We start from the raw sequence: 19604 nt of genomic DNA on the forward strand, positions 1-19604 counted from the left end.
TTTATTTTCTCAGTGTTAGCTGAAAGCCATCTTTACTAAATAAACGGCTACACAAAACTTTGAGATTAATTAAGGGTTTGCAGTGCAATTTCGCAAACCACCGGAAAAACTTGTTTTCAGAATAAGCATCCCAAAGGATTTGCCGGAAGCAAACCCATACAAAACGTTTCTGACATCTCCCCCCACCCCCCCTCCCTCTCTGCAACCAAACTCAGCCACGAAACACGATGGGAATTGACCATAAAGTTCATGAAATGTCGTCTCTCGCTTTTACCAAATAAGGATCTAAGGAGATTTTTTTTACATAATTTCTCATTTCTGTTAATCTTATAAATTGCCACTCTGAAAGCTTGGTTATCAAATTACTAGGCACTATTGAGTTATTGAACTCATACTGTTTACCAAGTAATCTGGGGTGGATGTTGATACAATATTTTTATAATTTTACCCTTCAAATCTTAAGTCATGGCAGCGACAAATTTAACAGAAGGTGTAAAACCATATGCGGAAGCATTTGATGAGCTGGTGTGCTCCCCTTCTTTGACAGCTCAAGTACGGCAACAAATCGTTGCAGTTTCAGCTGTTAACATTTTTCTAGCCGTCGTGGCTTTTCTTGGAAATTCTCTCATCCTTGTGGCTCTGCAGAAAGAGTCCTCCCTTCGCCCGCCGACCAAACTGCTGTTTCGTTGTCTGGCAACATCTGATCTCTGCGTCGGACTAATGGCTCAACCTCTTACCGCTGTTTATTCGATATCTCTGCTTCACCGCGACTGGAATAATTGCAAACGTGTATATGCTGCCTTATCGGTAACAGCTTTCACCTTGGTTCTTGTTTCTTTATTGACGCTGACTGCAATAAGCATTGACAGATATCTCGCTTTGTCCTTGGGTCTCAGATACAGACAAGTTGTAACTTTGAAGCGTACCTATATAGTTGTCGCTATCACTTGGATCAAGTCCATTTTCGCCGCAGCTCTGTACCCGATAGATTTTCGTATAACAATTTCCTATGGCTATGTAGTGATACCATTATGTGTGGGTGCTTCGTTTGTGTTGTATACAAGAATTTTCCGGACGCTCAGACATCGAAGCAACGAAGTACACGATCTTGTCCATCAAACAAACTCGCTGAATATCGCGCGATATAGAAAAGCCGTTTACAGCGCATTGTCAGTGCAGCTGGTGTTACTCATGTGTTATTCACCATTTGCTGTGGTGGAGATCTCTGTGGTTACTAAACGAGAACTTTCTTCGTCGTATCTCCTCGCCTGGGTGATAACCGGAACTGTTGTGTTCTTAAACTCATCGCTAAACCCGTTTCTTTACTGTTGGAAGATCAGTGAGATGAGACAAGCAGTAAAGCAAACAATAAGACAAGCGTTTTACTGTCCACGAGAATAGATATATGTATATATATATTGAAGTTCATAATGAAATATGTCAGTTAATTCTTGATAAAGAGGGAAGTGGCCAAATGTCAGATAAGTTACCAGGAAGGACTGAAGTCATACTATGTGATGTCTAAGGTGAATTGGCAAGTTAAGATTGAATCATGTTGTTAAATGACTTTCCTTTATTCATGGAAAAAAGTTTGAAGAACCTATTTTTAACTAAAGTCGACAGTGAAGACTGTCTGTAACTACGCGACCTACAGTTTCGAAAGCAACAGTTGTCGATTATTTAGGATAAAAAGTGAATACCTTTAGGAGTGAACCCCGAAAAATTTCAAATTAGTTAAATAGCGATCTTATTTACGCCAAACTGGTAAATATTTTATATTTTAAAATGTAAACCTCAGCTTTAGATTAATCTAGACTGGTTTTTATTGTCGTATGTCGGTTGAGTAAATAGCTGGAAATTCATTTTGACCAACGTGCGGTAAATTCAATAACTTTTCACGTTTTGGGATGTCGTTAAGTAAATTTAAAGCACACTGTTTAAATAAATGTGATACAACTGCGTATATTAAGAAGAGTTCACGAGTACTGGCTAGCAGTAGTGGAGGTTAAAGAACCCACCCACTTCTCGCAAGGAGTATAGGGAACGTAGCTCCCGGTAGTTGTTGTCTGGCCTTGTTATTGTTTATACAAGCCCCCGTTCAAACCAGGTTTAAAGCTGAACTGGGCCAGCCTGTCTAAATATCGCAAATATATACATACATACATACATACACACATACATACACACATACATACATACATACATACATACATACATACATACATATACAAAGGCATAAAATTTTTATCCTCGCTCATTTACCAATAACGGCGTGTACAGTCAGTTAAAGTGAGGTTAAAAAAGCATTCCATGAGTTGACACTGCCTTCGTTCCCCATTCGCTACGGTCAGTTGGCAGTCAGATTTCTCTCGATCATATGATTCAATTGAGATATGTTTGAGTAACGTAACGACTCTAAAAGTGTTGTTCGTTTCTAACAACAAAGGGAAGCGTTGTTAGTTTGTAACAACGTCGAAGCGTTGATTGTTCTGTGAGTACTCGTTTCGTACTCACGGACGTTTCGTAAAGTTGGGAAACCTTATCTTGGTTTCTAACAACACCAAGAAGACTTTGACAACACAGAAATGGATCATATGGTCAGAACTGAAATATGTTTGAATAACGACTTGAAAAGCGTTTTTCGGTTCTAACAACAAAGGGAAGCGTTGTTCGTTTCTATAAAAACAAAATGTCGCGTTGCACTGTCGGTTTGGTATTCATTAGTTTTGTACCCACGGACGTTTCGCGCTTTGTGTGAGTCGGTTTGTCCCCGTCTGCTAGTAGATTGGCACCTCGGTTTAATTACCCAGGGCTGGCTGTCTAATCGAAGTCTAAGTAAGAATCCGAGCCCCAGATGGGACTTGAACCCACGACCCTCCGCGATCTAGTCGGATGCTCTAACCACTGAGCTACTGGAGACTCTATGGCGAGCAAGGGTCAATATGTGGGCCTCGACTGGAACCGCATCTGGGGCTCGGATTTCTTCTATTACATTAAAATTGTCTCATCTTCACAAGTCTAAGTAAGACATTGTTTAAGGCAAACATGCGGTTCAAACGTTGTTGCTATATACAACAATTAAACAATATTTAAATTACATTCTTAAAACGCGGCTGATCCATTTTATTTCGCAGTCAAGGCTTCAACGACGCTGGAGGCGTTTGAAACTTCAGTCGAAGAAAGAGCATGATTTAAAACACCGCAAAGCCGGGAGGACTGGAGGAAGAAAAGTTCGGCCTCTCCAAGTCAAGTGTCCAGAGTATCGGCGAACGTCAGACCAGCTTCGCTTCATCCGCTTGGGCAGGTTTTCTATGATGACGCTGAGGAGTATTCAGATTTAAAACGGGAGACAGACGAGAAGAGCGTTGACCGTGACGTATGTAGCGGGGCCAAGTGGAATGGATGATGTTCAAATCATAAAGTGGCAAGATCTAAAGACAAAAAAAGGTGCAAAGTCAAAAGTAATTAATTTTTCAGCGCCAATTTATTATTTGTTTATTGCATGATAATCTTTTTACAATGTTCACTCTTAATGATCGCTAATTACAACCACATCAACAGGTGCAAACGCTAAAGAGTCTACTGAGGACGATCCGTTCTTGACAAGGGAAGGGAAAAACAAAACATGAAAATTGAACTCATTTAAGGATGGGAAGCTGGTATACTTGAGTACACCTGACTGAGGGATTGGTTTGCCTCCTGGATATGATATTGAAGAAGAAAATTCTTTCAGTATGTAGTAGTTTTGGAGCTTGTAACACTGATAAATTTCTCACTAAATCTCTTACCACCTGACCTAGGGATTGGTTTGCCTCCTGGATATGATATTGAAGAAGAAAATTCTTTCAGTATGTAGTAGTTTTGGAGATTGTAACACTGATAAATTTCTTACTAAACAAACTCTGGTGGCCGTCGTCCTTGCTGTTACGGTAAAGGCATTTCCATTAAGCAATTGTTTTATGAAAAGTATTGAGATATAGTTAGCTGGCATTTAGCATTCCCAACCACATCTGGAGTTAGTGTAACAACAACGTCAAATGGAACATCTTTATCTTCGGTTTCTTCATCAGACTCCTGCTCTCGATTTATAAGGGCGAAATTTTGCAAGATTGCTGTTGTCGCGATAATGACAAGAATATTCTTCAAAGCTGTGCACAGTCCTAAGTGTGTGGGTGTGGAAATCGTCGCTGTAGTAAGCCGAAGCATCTCTTCATAACACACCTAGTAGATCTGTGGGTAATGTCATAGCGCATTTCTTCTCGATTCTTTTGCTTGAGGATTGGTGTCGTTAAATATGCCCTTTAAACGTATCCGTTATCACCCACTAGAATGCCATGAATGGCAGTTTACCTCAATTTTTCTGCGATTGTGCTGTTCTCAAAAATGCGCGAATCGTGAGTAGATTGAGGCTAGCGTGCCACGATGTTTATTATAACGGCATCGCTATCACAAAAACGGCTTGATAACGTAATTAAATAAACCAGGTGAGTTTCGATGGATCTATCGGTACCTTCAGCATCTACAACTATTATGTCATTTTCGTGTTTTACAAGTGATGAAACAATCGGGCGACTTGACTTTTTCTTTTCCGGGCGACATGTCTGAAACCAAGGGTGACATGACTTAGGTTCCAGACGACATGACTTCGGGCTAGAAGACTCTCGAACGCCTTGACTGTAAACCGTATGGAGACTAATTTATATATGGAGACTGCATACTGATGTTAGAACAAGATTGAAGAGATCTGGGTACGAGAACGCGGTTTCTCGTTCTCAGGTTTAACTCGGTCACTCATCCTCTGGAGCAGTTAGGTTAATCGATTTTCTTTGGTCCTTCTCTAACTATGCATCCCGCGATAGCTATTTTGCTTGTATTTGCTGGCTGCTGCTCTAATGTAATTTTCCTTGAGCTGCTTGTGAGGTAGGGTAAATAAATAACATAATAACAAACACAAACCAACAGAATATTGCGCTTTTCAAGTAAAGTGATGTGGAGATAGCGAAAGCGATTCCATTTAAGCTATTATTAGCTTAGAGCTTAGGGTTGGGGTTAGAGCTGGGTTTTTAATTGTTTTTCCCGAATCAAATCTCCCCGATTGATGGACTCTATGCGACAGAGCCATGTTTTCAAAGCACGAGAAGCTGCTTCTCTTCTTCCTCTTGTCGATTTATCTAATGAAAATTTGATTTACAATTGCGTAGCAACGAAGTTAATATTAAGCAGTGTGCCGAAAGGCGTCATTTAGGAGCTGCACCTCTAACGCAACAGTATCAGAAAACAGTTTTCATCCAAGCTTTGATTGATCTTGTAATCTGTAACTGTGAAAAGAACTTGTTGCAACCAAGAATTCTCAGCAGTAATCATGTACTGTTTTACGAGCCTAATCATGTTAGATATTTTCTTGCGAATGTTTTGGATGTTCGGATAGCGTGACGAATCTCGCCGGCTTCAGTGCTTGAACCCACTTACGATCATGAACAGGCCATAATGATTCAGTTAAAAATTAGTTAATGAGAGCTGCATGATATTTGGCGTGATGGTGATCGTCCGCCTTAGTAATTTTACGCACTGACAGCGATCATACATACTAACACGCGGTGAGATAAGCGCTCGCACGACCAGAAGCTCCCAACTTCTGCATATACCCTTATATAGAACTAAATCTGGACAAAGACTTTCTTTTATCGTACAGTAAGTCTATGGAACAGTTTAGATCATACCCTCAAACTCTGTAATTCTTCTCGTGATTTTAAGCGTAAACTTAGAGCCAAATTACTTGCTGCTTTCCTTTCTCATTGCTCTTAGTTGTAACTTTGGCGAACATTTATTAACATTTTAGCTTCCTTAATTTTTCTATTATACTTTTAGTATTGTAATTTAGGCCTTTATGAAGATTTTTGTTTGTTTTTCACTCACCTCTACCGTAACAAACATTGTTTGTCAAGACACTGTAATGAAACTTGGTGGTTGAATTTATTTTGTTCGCACATGCCCCCTATTACCCAGCTGCAGGTAATAAGCTACACTTATTGCAAACTTTAAAAGAATTGTCACACGATCTTAATTGAGTGGTACAAAAGATATCAACATCTTTGCTGAAAGCCACTGATTCGAAAGCTCACATGATGCTACATGAACACAAACTTTTCAACCCTTTCACTTCCAAGATCTCACCAGTAATTCTCCTTACTGTCTGCCATACAAAGCTTATGATGTCACTTCTGAGAATTTGGTATTAGATGAACTCATAATCTCTAATTTGATATTTTTTCTTCATAATTCCAATGTTTTGATCTGCTTGATATTGTATTGACATTGTAAGATTGTAAGGAGAAATTCTGTCTTGGTCGCTCATGAGAGCCACAGAGGATTATGGGACATGACACTGGCCTTTTAACTCTTTAACTCTCAAGATCTGATTATCAATTCTCTCTTCTAGCTGCTACACATCTCCTTGTGAATAAGTTATGAGAATTTGGTGTTAGATCAAGAACAACTTCTGCCTGACAAGTTTGAGTATTCTTGTTACCTGTTTGCTGGATACTGTAGGGATAATTTTTATGAGGAGAATTTATTTGTCAATCACTTCTGGGAGTCAAGGATTGATGCATGTGAATGTCCCTTGGCCGGGGACATTGTGTTGTGTTCTTGGGCAAGACACTTTACTCTCACAGTGCCTCCATCTTCACCCAGGCTAACATTCCATCCAGGGGGGAATAGAAATACTCCTAGTTGCTTCATGCAACAGAAACCAGAGTTAAGCGCCGGCCCCATGGGTCACTTAGCTCGTAAGCCAGCTTTGCTTACTTTTTGCCTTACATGCGAATTACCTATGGCAGTAGAGGTATTGGTTTCTGTAGCAGGGGAGAGCAACTCAACAACAGCTGTTATTTTCAAAGTTAAGCTGAAGGCTGAGGAATTAATTGGCATGAATAATTCATTTAGTTACACTGCAAGGTATGGTGAGCTAGTGAGTCATCTCTGCAAGACTCTGAAAAACTTGATACTCAGTACTGTCAATTTTTTTTGTTTACTCGTATCTTTACTTTTTTTTTTTTTTTTCAGAGAGGTTCCCAGCTGTGTCAACACTATTACTTTCTGTCAGTTTCTGTTTATTGCTGTGGAAGGATTCATATTTACTGCTCATTTTGGCTTCAAAAAACCTGTTATTCCCATCAGGTAAGCCTTGTTCAAACAAGTGTTTGTCTTCAATTAAAAAAAAAAAAAAAAAAAAAAAACTAAGAGAATTGTGGTTTTGACTGAGTTTGATCTTTTTGAGCATATGCACAACATGTGTAGGATTTAAGTGAAGTATTTTTACACATGATTCCCTCATAACTTTTTCCATATCATTATCAGTAGGTATTCACATGATTTTTCTAGTATGTAAGGTGGAGTTAATAAACAGTTTTACAATATTATGGCAATGTTTTTGGTCTTTTAGAATAACTTATTCCAAACTGCACTTGATATCATATGATCATACCAGTCAGTATTATTTTATCAAACAGAGTTTATCACTCCTGCCTCCACAATTTCCCGAGTTTTGTGAAGCTGACAGCATTTGATGTAAAGAAAGTTTATATCTTATGAAATTTCTCTCTTTCTTTTTTTTTTCTCTCTTTTTTCTTCTTCAGCAACTATGTGATGATGGTGATATTTTTCTTCTCAAGCAGTGTTGTAAACAATTATGCACTTAACTTTAATGTCCCTCTGCCTCTACATATGATATTCAGATCAGTAAGTCTTTGATATTAGATAATTTATATACTCTTGTTTTGATATTTTGATATCTCTTACTAAGTTAAACAGAGGTCGAGGTCCACACTGTAAGATCCTGTTTGTGATTATGACCCAAGTGGGAAATACATATAAATTCAATTTTGAAATTTTTAAAAAAAAAAAATGGTGAATTTATACATAATTTCTCGTTATCTGAGCAAAATATTTGATAAACTTAATTTTTACCTCTTTTTATTTAGTGGAAAGTTTATCTTTTGTCTTGTAGGGGTCTTTAGTTGCCAACTTAGTCTTAGGAATGATTATTCTAAAGAAAAGGTAGGCACCATGTTTGCTGGGATATGCTGCACAATGTCATGTGTTTGTTTCCAGTTCAATGTGACTGTGATTATGGTGTCCTAGCTGGTTTAAATCATCATGTTTTGCCAGCTTAAGGCAATGTCAGGCAAGTGATTGCCATCTGTCAGTCAGTACACTGCACTTAAGAAGTGTACTATTTAAATTCAATACTTTTAAAGCATGCCAGTGAAAGCAAGTTGTTAAACTACCAGTAGGTTCTTTACAGAATAGTGAAAATTAATACCACCAAACCTCTATCTAAAGTTAAATCTCATTTGAAGTGTCATCCTGACAATTTTTCATCTTTCTATAAATATTAAAAACAATTTTGTTACAAGGAAGCTATGAAAAATAGAAAAGAAATGTCAAGAAAAATCATAAAAAGTCAAACTACAAAAATGATAACTTACAACAGTTAACTAACAGATTTGTTTGTTGACTTTGATAATTCTTTGTTCAAAATCCCCTTAGAGGAAATTAAGAAAGTATTAGCCTTCACTTGAATGCTGCACTAGACTTAGTACTTTTCTTGCCTTAATATGTTGAAGCATTGTGAAGTCAGGCTTTTGCTAGATTTGGGTAAGATGCAGCTGTCATCTCTGTCAACTGTGTGTGAAAAAATTGGTTAATAGATGACTAATAACCTGCTATCAGCTCTGTATAAAATGGATTGATCATGACTGAGACAGGCTCCCTAATGGCTTTAAAAGAAAAGGTTCTCTCTGTGATTTGAAGTTATAGTTGCATAATTTTTGTAAGCTGCACAGGTTCAAAGCATTTCAGAACAATTTTCTTGTCACAGACATTAAAGATTGAAAATACATTTTTTAACTTCAGGTATAATTTTTCAAAGTATATATCTGTTCTGATGATCACAGTGGGGATATGTTTGTGCACATTAGCATCAGCAAACAAGTTGGTGAGTCAAGATATTTAGTTACTGTGTTACTGTACACTTGATACATGTGCGTTATTAACCAAGCAGAGGTCAAAATGGCTGGATATTGGCCGAACTTTTTTTTTTTGCATTTTTATGGACTGAGACAACTGAAGTTGAGGTCCATAAAAAATGCTAAGAAAGAATGAGGATAATCCAGCCATCTTGACCGACCGAACAAGCTTGGTTAATGAAGGATTTATTATATTGCAAAAGAAAATTGCTTTAATAAGAATTACAAATGACTTTTTTCCTTCGAGAGCCAGGAAAGAAAGCCAACTATGCTTGTAGCACACCAAACTCACAAGAGTCATTTCTGTTTTCTTTGTTTTGACTATAAAAGTTGTCAAAAATTGATGCTAAAATTGTCCAAGAATAACGAATGTAGTAGTACTTTTTTTTTTTCATGCATGGGATCAATGTGGGCAATCCCAAGTGGGCAAGGTGGGCCCATCTTGCCCACTCAGGTACTCAATCAGATCACAGGATTTGCTTCATCTTGCCCACAGGTGCTGGGAGCGATGTAATAAATATATCTTATTAACCAAGTGCGAGGGCCGTACTGGGAGAATATCGGCCAGAGGTCTTGACAGTACGGACCGAGTGCAGCGAAGTCCGTACAAAAAAGACAGAGGGCCGATATTCTTCCAGTACGGTCCTGAGCAAGTGGGACAGTGCCTGGTCCATTACTGAGAGAATATTGAATGGCAATAGAGCATTTTGATTGGTTGATTTTAGTTATTGGCCCTCTGACTGCCGAGTCGTGTAATAATGCATGTTATTGTATCTTAAGTTAATTCAGGAGGGTTTGCACAATCCTCAATATAATGTGTTTGCTGTTCCTAAAGCCTGCATGTGAGAGTGTCTGACAGCGGTAGTTGCTTGTGCTGGTATAAGTTTCTGAAACATGAATAGACTATAAGTATTATAATTAGCTATCTCCTCCTAGGCTGGTATTTTCCTCTTAAGGTAACTGACTGTCCCTGAATTAAAAAAAATTATAAACATGCAGTTACATGATTCTGCATGTACAGGACTACATTGTATAGCCATGATTACCATGCAAGTCAATGTGATTCTTGGGACAAACCATTATTTTTTGGTTTTGGCTATAGCAATGTGTGCTGTAATAGATGGTATTTTAAATTCCAATACCCAAAGATATATTAAAAAAGTAGATCTTCCACTTTTTTTCTCTTTTAGGAGTTTAAGTTTTCATCTGGGGATCCCTATAAAGACTACATGTGGTGGTGTGTTGGTAAGAACTAAGTATTGCCACAGTTTTGGGTTTCGGGAGGTGGGAGAAATGGTTGGCAAGATGGCATAGGATGACTTTCGTGTGAGTTGACTGGTTACTGGCATACCCACTTAACTTAACTTATGAAAACTCTTCTCTTAATTCTTGCTAATTCTTGTTGACAAATAATTGGAAAAGTTTTTATTTCTTTTTTTTTTCCTTTCTTATATTTATTTCTTCTTCTTTTGTCTATTATTCCGCTTTTCAGGTATTGGCCTTCTTGTTGTTGCACTATTTCTTTCTGCAAGAACAGGAATCTATCAGGTAAGATCTTGTTTCACACCATCGTGAACATCATTCAGAGGTGAATCACTACTCACTAGTGTGGTTGATAAATCGATATGCAAATTGTGTTCCTTGTGTGGTTCTCAAAGAGAGCTTGGGCCGCCTGTGCGCGCACCGATCAGGATATGTATAAGTTTGATACTAGAAATATCACGGTCAACAAATAACAAAGGTCACAAAGACATTGTCAAATTAGATTCTCATTACGGCCAAGGTGCCCAAGGTTCACGAAAATAGACCACAGATCACCATAGGGGTCACAGAGCAGCGTGACAGGGTCGTGGAAAACGTGGATGTCACCTAGGTCATTGTTCGACTATTTCCGACCATTTCCGACGTTAATAAGATGAGCTAACTAAGATGACAGCTTGATTTTCTTTGCATATTTCAGCCTCTAGAATTCCCGAATCTCGGTTTCTTTAAAGCGACATTTCCCGATTCCCGCCTGTTAAAATCGCCAAATCCCGTTTCCCGGTCATAAATACAATCCCGAATCTCGTCCCCCTTTTCCTTCAAAATCTCGAATCCCGGCCTTCAAATAAGCCAAATCCCGGATCCCGAAAACCTATTGGGGACCCTCTAAATTGATACCAACTCTGACTACGTATTGAGATTACGAAGTGCAGTCTTTGGGAAGTCTTTCTAAAATCCTCTTCATTGACAATTTGTGCTATGGACGCCGCCATGTTGAATCTTGTTTCGCAGCGTGGCCACTTGTCTTCGAGCTTTGAGCTTCGACTCGCAAAATGGCGGCTGCCTTTAGCACATTTGTAGAAACTGTTTTGGGTGGTTTTATTACCCTTTGGAATCTCACAACGCGACAGATCCTACATTTTTATAAATCCTTTGTAATGACATGATTTCCAGGAAGTACGCTGTAATTCTGCACTGTGTGTAGATTGTGCTGATATCGCTGATCATCATTTCCTTTATTTTATGTAGGAACAGATGTATGCAGAACATGGGAAACATCCTAGAGAGGCATTGTTCTATGCGGTAACTGAATTAACGGTTAATTTGACTGTGTTTTATCAGAAACTTTCATACAAAAAAATGATTTTGATTTCTTAAAATTCTCTCTAAACACAAAACTTGAAGATATAGCCGTTCTCATAGAACCTCGGCACAAATCGAAATACCGATCAAATGCAATCCTGTGTGATTTTTGAGGCAACAATATGTATGTTGGCTATTCTTCAGCAACGCGAAGACTTAAACTATAAATAAGCACATTAAAACTCCCCCCCCCCCCCAATTTCATTTAAGTAGCACTTTATCCATATCATTTGCTGTCAGAGAGTTAAAATTGCCAAAGGTTATATCCATGTAAATAATTTTTCACGGGCATGTATCCTTTTTTTTTTTTATCTTTTTCACAGCATGCTTTACCATTAGCCGGGTTTCTTTTACTTTATAAAGACATCCTTCGCCATTTCTCAATATTCAACTCTTCTGGTGAGTATATGATACTTCTGATTCACGGCTCCAGGCGTCAGCGCGCGTTTATCGACATACATGACCGAAGCTAGTGGAGAGTGTGGAGAACTTATAAAATGCGTCAGAGTTGCTATATGGACAGCCCAGAGCAACTCTAGATCCTATAATAACTGAGTCATCCAGAAGTTTCGAACTCTGTTAGCCGGCTCGAAGTATTTTGTTACGTGGGATCAACGCGCGCAATCGTCCCGCGGGGTCAGGGGATGCTGCAAGGGTAGCCAATTAGAAGACAGCAACCGCTTGTTGTTATCTGCTCGCGGGTATAGAAACTCTTTACATCCACTGATTATAAAATGGTCATCCCATATTTAAGGCTATTTTTACTAAGGCTTTTAACACCCAAGACCTTTTTAGCAATTCTTCTTTCCCGTAGCTGATTTTTTTTGTGTTGATCAGTTGGGGTGAGTTGAGGTTTTTAGGTTTGTGCCCTTTGTCCTCAGCTGATTGCTGGATAATGATCTAACGTAATGAAAGGAAGTGATATTTTGATCACTCCTCTCAATACCCTGGTCCCAGAGGTTCTCTTCTCTCTAAAAAAAAATATGATAAATCTCTTCTCACTAAAAATATCGGCGCTTGGCGCCGATATTTTTAGGGAGAAGAGATTTATCCTATCTTTTTTTAGGGAGAAGAGAACCTCTGGGACCAGGGTATCCTCTCGACAAAAGCTCGGTTTCTAATGTAATCACACAGATTAGATATCGTTATCCAGGGGCATCTCAAGTATTCGAATTAAAGTACTGTAGTTTCTTTATCCTTCGAAAGTAGTCGCAGTTGAAAATGAGTAGGCTACGTTATGACAAAAATGTTTTCCTCTAGCATTCACGAATATTCTAACTGTCTTGCACAGCTCCTTTGATTCTACTTGATTCAAGCATACAAGTTCCGAAGCTCTGGGCTTACCTCGCTGGAAACATTGTCACGCAATACATCTGCATCCGCAGCGTATATATTCTGACGTCGGAATGCACTTCTTTGACTGTCACGCTGGTTGTCACGCTGCGAAAGTTCACGAGCTTGATGTTTTCAATCTTTTACTTCAAAAATCCCTTTACACTGTATCACTGGTGTGGGACGGTGCTGGTGTTTGGGGGCACTTTGATCTTCGTAGAATTGGCCAAGAAGATTCGGGAAGCTTTGGTGCCACAGAAAGAGACAAAAGTCGACTGATTGTCTTTGTGATGGGACAGAAAGAGACTTGTTTGTATTCTGGAGTCATGAATGATTTACGCTGAAGTATAGTTTAATGTTATTTCCTTGTATTTCTCTCTTTTTGTTCGTACGTTTTCCACGTTCGAATTCTTTTTAATGACACCTTTTTCGTTTAATTTCTGCTAAATGTTGCACGTTTCTTTAACATTCCTTTAAATGGCTTTAAGTAGTTTGCCGAGAATCATGCAAGCATAAACTAGTACGATACTTGATTTCCCTCTCATTACTTTCAATGAGTCTTTGGACGATATGATTAGTGATGACCTAGTAATGGCTTAACCCACCTTATAGAGTTTTGTGGTTCAATGAAAGTGCATCGAAGCGCGGTATCCAACGGTCTGAGGTTTCAAACAAGAAATATATATGAAATACATATATATGATATGTATTTGTAACCATATACATACATATATACATATATATGATATGTATTCATAAACGCAGTTCATATATATGTATTTCATATATATTTGTTGTTTGATTTATTATCTACGGGTTTATGTCAAATTAATTTGATGGCCTGCTCCCAGTTGGCTTGTTAGCTCAATTGGTAGAGCGCTGCACTAGTATCGCAGAGGTCAGTGGTTCGAATCCCGTACAGGCCTGAATTTTTTTCAGGTCTGATTTTCACTATTGCTTAAATAGTGCTTTACTGCGAAGGATCGTGCACATATACGGGTCTGAGGTTTGTTAGCTGATGGGGACTCCAACTTTTTCTTTGTCCCAGACAAAAAAATCATCTCTCTTTATTTTTATTACCTAGCTCAAAATTACTGTGATCTTTCTTATTCTATCTAATTTTATCTCTAAGCTGTCTATATTTGCAATTCTGTCAGCAGGGCACACTAACATGACGTTGAGATGTTTGTCCTCCTGCAAGAGGCCTGTGATATTTGTTATCATACCCAACAAAGAACTTATTACCACCAGAAACATGCCAACAAATATATTTGAAGTTATTCTTTTGACAGAAAATTAGATATACTATCCAAAATTTAGAATTATCACGTATGTCCTTATGGTTTCCATGTGAATTATAAGTATTACTGTTTAGTATATTTAACTTTTGAGGAAAAAAATTGAATTTCTGTCGATGTCATATTGATGTATTGTGATTTGAACAAAGTCAGCAACAGTTTTTTTGTCCTTTGATAACTTCATATTCATGTTTTTATTGTGCTTAACTCAGTCAAATCTTATGGCTAGTCACTCTGGTCATGTAAGCATGGTTCGGCTGTCATAATTTTAACATAATTTCTCTTAGTTGCGAGAACCATCCGTTCTCTTCTGAACGGCCCACTAAAATCTCAAGCTTTTTTGTCCCTCGTTGCCTCTTCACTTTTCGCCAATTGTACCCAGTTTTCGTTGGTCGGCTCGTGAAAATTTGAATATGACTGGTAGAAAATTTCACACGATTTCAATCAAACAAAACGTTTTACGAATCTTTGTTCTCTAAGTCTCTATTATCTTAACCTTGTGCGAAAACTTCTAACTTTTGAGCAAATTGACTCTTTTTTTTTAGATGTTCTCCAGTCATTTGAATCACTTCAGTCAACTGTCCAGAAAACGTTTTCCAAACCAATCATACACTTAGTAGATGTCAGTTTCGAGAAAGGTTGTTGGAGGTAAAGGACAGAAGTACACGCGAAAATCTCGAAAGGTAATCTGGGTATCTAGTAATCAATGAATTTTATAAGTGAAAAAATAACTTCCTCAAACTAACCATGCCTCGTCCTTACAGCAAATTTTTCTCAGATTTCTCTGAGATCCTGAGGCCAAGGAACCGTGACCGCAAAAATACCCATAGTACCTTTTGGGGTTATAGTATACACTTTCACGCTTTTTTCCCGACGCCTTTTTTGTACACAGCTGTAAATACAGACTAGCTTGTTAGTTCGTACTCCAAGTATAGGATTACTGCAGTAAATGGTTTGAACCCGGGGGTAACATGTGAAGGTGTAGTCTGATCGTCCGGGTGAGTGTAGTCCCGAGAAGGACTGTTGTCGGTGGCAGTGACTGACGTTTCGACAACCTGTGCGGAAGTCATCATCAGAGTCAAGTGAGTGATTGTTGTCAGTAGAATGTTCTTATTCCAGTTCGTGTGAAATGATCGGTTGGTTTTGCCGTGATGTTATTGGCTGTAAGACTCAAGTGACGTAAGTCGTTCGTGATTGGTCTGTTTCGGTCTGTCGGTAAAGCTAGGTTGTTCTTTTTCGGTCGTTTGTGATGTTTATGTCGTGAATGAGTCGTTTGTATGGGGCGGGTAGTTGTTGACATCTGTTTAGGGGAGTCTGTTCTAAGTTAGTAAACCAGCTTTCCAGAGTCAGTCGTTGAAAATAGTCAGTGCTGTAGGTTAGGCATTGCGCAGAGTCCCAGTCAATGTTGTGGTTGGTAAGTCGATGGTGTTCAGCAATGTGATTGCTGACATCACCTTTCCTCGTCGCCCGTCTGTGTTCAGTCAGTCTTGTTGCGAGGTTTCTGCCAGTCTCACCGATGTAGGAGGCTTGGCAGTCGGAACAATTGATCTTATAAATCGTTCCCTGTCTGTTCCGCGGTTCGTCTTTGTCTTTAACGTTGGTTAGTAACTGACGTAGTGTGGTGATGGGTCTGTGGGCGACGCGGATATTGAAGGGTAGTAAGATGCGCGAGATGTTTTCAGACATACCTTTTATGTACGGTATGGTTGCTGTAGTCGTAGGGGTTGCGGTGTCGTTTGTTTCGGTAGTGGTAGTGGGTCGGTGAGTGTTTCGTCGGATGAAGTCGTTGTTGTAGTTGTTCTTCGTAAAAACACGGTGAAGGTATTTGTTCTCGTCGGATAAGCTGTCTGTCGAGTCACATACTAGTTGTGCGCGTCGTGTTAGAGTTCTGATAGTTGTGGCTTTGTGTGATGTAGGGTTGTAGGATGACTCGTCTAGTAATCTGTCGGTGTGTGTCGGTTTCCTGTAAACTGTCGTTCGTAATGAGTTGACAACTGACAACAATCACTCACTTGACTCTGATGATGACTTCCGCACAGGTTGTCGAAACGTCAGTCACTGCCACCGACAACAGTCCTTCTCGGGACTACACTCACCCGGACGATCAGACTACACCTTCATATAGGATTACTCTTTGTCCATCCAATTTATGGCCCGTACTTGGTGCTTAAGCCATCAATTGAATCGGGAAAAACTCGGGTTTATAGCTTATTCGGACCTCAGACGTATTGAGAAGAAGTTAGATCATTGTTAAGCACAATTCAAACATGAATATGAAGTACATATTCTTAGAACATTAGTATTTTTAGAAAAACATCTTGTGACTGCTGTCTAAGTTGAAACTGAAATAAAGTTTCTCACTGTTGTTCTTAACATTTGTGCTCTCGACCATGATAGTCCAATTACTCGAATTTAAATTTAAATGTCTAGCGACTGGTTTCGATGTGTCCTTGTCATTCCTTTCCACGTCTCGAAGGTGTTCTCGGAATCGGTCACCTAGTCTTCTGCCTGTTTCGCCGATGTATATCTTTTTGCACTAAGTGCAAGTTATGCAATAGATTACATTGGCGGAGGTGCACGTGAAGTGATCGGTGATCTTAATGGATCGTTTAGGTCCCGATATTTTATCAGTGTTGTGAATGAAAGGAAACGTTTTGCATCGTGCACGAGCGCATTTAAAAGTGCCTGGTTGGTCATTAGACTGAAAAGAACTTCTGACCAAAAAATTGCCTATGAATGAAATGAGCGGAGGCTGCGAAGAGATAGTGCTTGTCTCTGGATCGTTTTGAAGTAATTTAAAGCTTTTAAGAATGATGGATTTAACCGAGTTAAATCCATTTTCGAATTTTTGTAAAACACGCACAGAGCCGTTCAAAGTTAACGTGCAAAAAATAAAAAAAATTCACCGAGCGGAAACGGAAATACGTAAGTCTAAAGTTTCAAATTTCCGAAAATTTCGACTCGACAAGATGGGAAATTGCGCATGCGCAACATTTGTGTCACGCCACGACACTTGCCACGGACGCCATAATGTTTTGGACGTCTTCTTCGCCGAACGTCCTTCGCGCTCTTCTAAAGAGCTTTATTTTGCTAAGAGAGGTACACCTTCTGGGTGGATTGCGCCTGGAAATGGCTGTTGCTCTGTTTGCCTTCAAAGTGCTGGATTGTTTTGTGCAAAGTGTCAGGATGTTTTGTTCCTCTTGGAGCTGATCGACGCGATGTGGTTACGTTGGCGATTTTAGCGATTTGCTAAGAATGGAGACCAGTGCTTCCTTCCCACCGTTGTTGTAAAGATCTCTTAAGTCATCGTAACACAGACCGCTTTATGCAATTTTCTGAATGTTGTTTTCTTTGACGAGGAACCCGTTATCGCCCTGTGAATAGAGCTTGTCTTTTGAAAGTTTACATGTGTTCGTGGCGTCCGTCAAGAAAGTCCATGTCTACGAAAGCGAAGGAAGCGGATTTCACCTGTTGTTTACAATGTCAGCACTTGTTAGCTGCAACGGGGATTGAAAGAGGACACAGTGGAGGGCACGTACATCTTCCAAAGCATCCTGTGCGTTGAAATCTTCATAAAAAACAGCTTGATACACAGAAGGGAGATTGCTTTTACATGGTTTTCCGTCAGGATTGAGAAGAGCGTTACCACCTTTAGCGAGTGTTTTGATGAGTGTAAGGCTATCAGCGACAGACACTTTCTTCGACGATAATGTTTCTTTATTTGAATTTCCAGCTCATCGTAGAAGTGTAGGAGTGTCGAGCACAGAAGAATTATGGCCAATTAAAACGGTGTGAACATGCGTACTGCTAGAAAGGAAAGTGGTAAAAGATTGAAGACATTCGCTCAGGAGTGTACTGGAACATCTCTTTGAGCAAAGTTCTCTCACCATTCACAGTTTTGACAGTGACTTGTGTACACGAGAAGCGTAGCTGCTGATATTGCATGTAGGTAGCACCTATTTAGTGTTCCGGAAACCAGCCACGATATGGGAAAATAGTTCCGACGATCGCGATCGTGTTTGCGGCCGGATTCACGCGTATTTTGGTCACTTGAGAGTGTTGTAGCTTTCCGTTTTTGAAACACACTACTAATAACGTTAGAAGAAAGTGTAAGTAGCCTACCTAGAGGCGTAAAATATAGTCTACTAGGCAGATGAAAAAATGATTCTGGCCTAACAGCGGCGGCCATGTTTGTTTGTTTTTGTTTTTTTTTTGCAACTTTTAAAAGTCCCGGGTAACTTAGAACCCAGTCTGCGCGCGCCAAAGAAACTATAGCCTCCTTAAGGTGGCTCAATAGGGTTTTTTGGCCGGGCGAAGAATGGGTACGAAAATAGCGCGCGCTTTTAAATGGCATCAAATATGTAAACAAACATGGCGGCTTCACGCGAGTGCACAATTTTTGTCACATAATCGCGAAGTTTACTTGACGAGAGTGAAACGGCATCGATACTTTCCAGTAATGAGCACAATATTGACAGTGAAAGACCAGAAGTTAACACAACGCCTACACAACATCCGTAATGCGTCGGGTCGCTTTCGGAAAGTGGAAGCGATCGAAACCAGAAAAGAAACAAAAATAAAAAGGTTACACGGAGGGTTCAAAACGTGGAATGCCAAAAGGAAGCTCCAGTATGATAACATATCCATGGAAAACGAACCCCCAGCAAAACGAATGACACGAGCACGTGGTCAGTACATTTTTCTTTATTCGGAAGTCTTAATTTTTGGTAAGATTTTCCTGTCACGCTTGTCCTAATTATCGGCCTACCTGTTCTGTTGACTCCAACCCTGATTCCCATCAGCAGAATAAAGCTAAGAGGAAGGCGAACCTGCCACAAGGATCCAGACTGGTGGACTTAGAAACCCTTACAGATGGTCTGAAGGAATGTTTATTTTGTCATTACGGTAAATTCTCACTATTTTTAACTGCACTATAGCATATTTTACACCATTATCATATAAAACAACATAACAAATATTGTGGAGTCTTTTTTCCCTGTTAGTTTACAGTGTATTTTACAATATTTCTAGGCCCTTTGTCTCTTGGCAATTTTATTGAAGAACAGCACAGTTGCTTGGCAAGCACGTTCACTGTTATATGCAGCCAATGCAATGGGGGAAACACCATTAAAACATCAAAAGAGCACAGATCTGGTGCACGCGGTCCACTGACCTTTGATGTGAACACGAGAGCTGCCCTACAGGAGTTTTTGATCATATTCAAATAAAGCGCGTTTGACGTTGATACCCTATTGCCATACGAAGCGGTCACAATTTCAAGTATATCCTTGAATTTGTTTGGTTATTCGAAAATTGTCCA

General features: G+C 39.4%; 2 protein-coding genes across 5 annotated transcripts; both read left to right on the top strand.

Annotated features, from left to right (window-relative positions):
- Positions 1-465: 465 nt before the first annotated feature.
- On the top strand, positions 466-1401 carry LOC111343269 (adenosine receptor A3-like). Its single transcript, XM_022950425.2, has one exon. The coding sequence runs from the start codon at positions 466-468 to the stop codon at positions 1399-1401; it is 936 nt and encodes a 311-aa protein (XP_022806160.2).
- A 3362-nt stretch (positions 1402-4763) lies between these two features.
- Positions 4764-16657, top strand: LOC111343270 (nucleotide sugar transporter SLC35B4-like). Of its 4 annotated transcripts, none has more exons than XR_015993119.1 (11): positions 4764-4920; positions 7066-7179; positions 7638-7740; positions 8009-8058; positions 8917-8998; positions 10220-10274; positions 10522-10577; positions 11541-11594; positions 11978-12053; positions 12946-13650; positions 13993-16657. XR_015993119.1 is itself a non-coding variant. In XM_088738252.1 (11 exons), the coding sequence occupies exons 1-10, from the start codon at positions 4844-4846 to the stop codon at positions 13263-13265; spliced, it is 987 nt and encodes a 328-aa protein (XP_088594378.1). In that variant the 5' UTR covers positions 4764-4843; the 3' UTR covers positions 13266-13278; positions 14146-16657. The 4 variants fall into 4 exon arrangements, 2 of the variants coding, with proteins under 2 accessions (XP_088594378.1, XP_088594377.1); XR_015993120.1 differs by having other exon boundaries at positions 12946-13331; positions 14147-16657; XM_088738252.1 differs by having other exon boundaries at positions 12946-13278; positions 14146-16657.
- Positions 16658-19604: the final 2947 nt, after the last annotated feature.

This window comes from Stylophora pistillata, chromosome 11 (assembly GCF_964205215.1).
Source record: "Stylophora pistillata chromosome 11, jaStyPist1.2, whole genome shotgun sequence".
Taxonomy (NCBI): Eukaryota; Metazoa; Cnidaria; class Anthozoa; order Scleractinia; family Pocilloporidae; genus Stylophora; species Stylophora pistillata.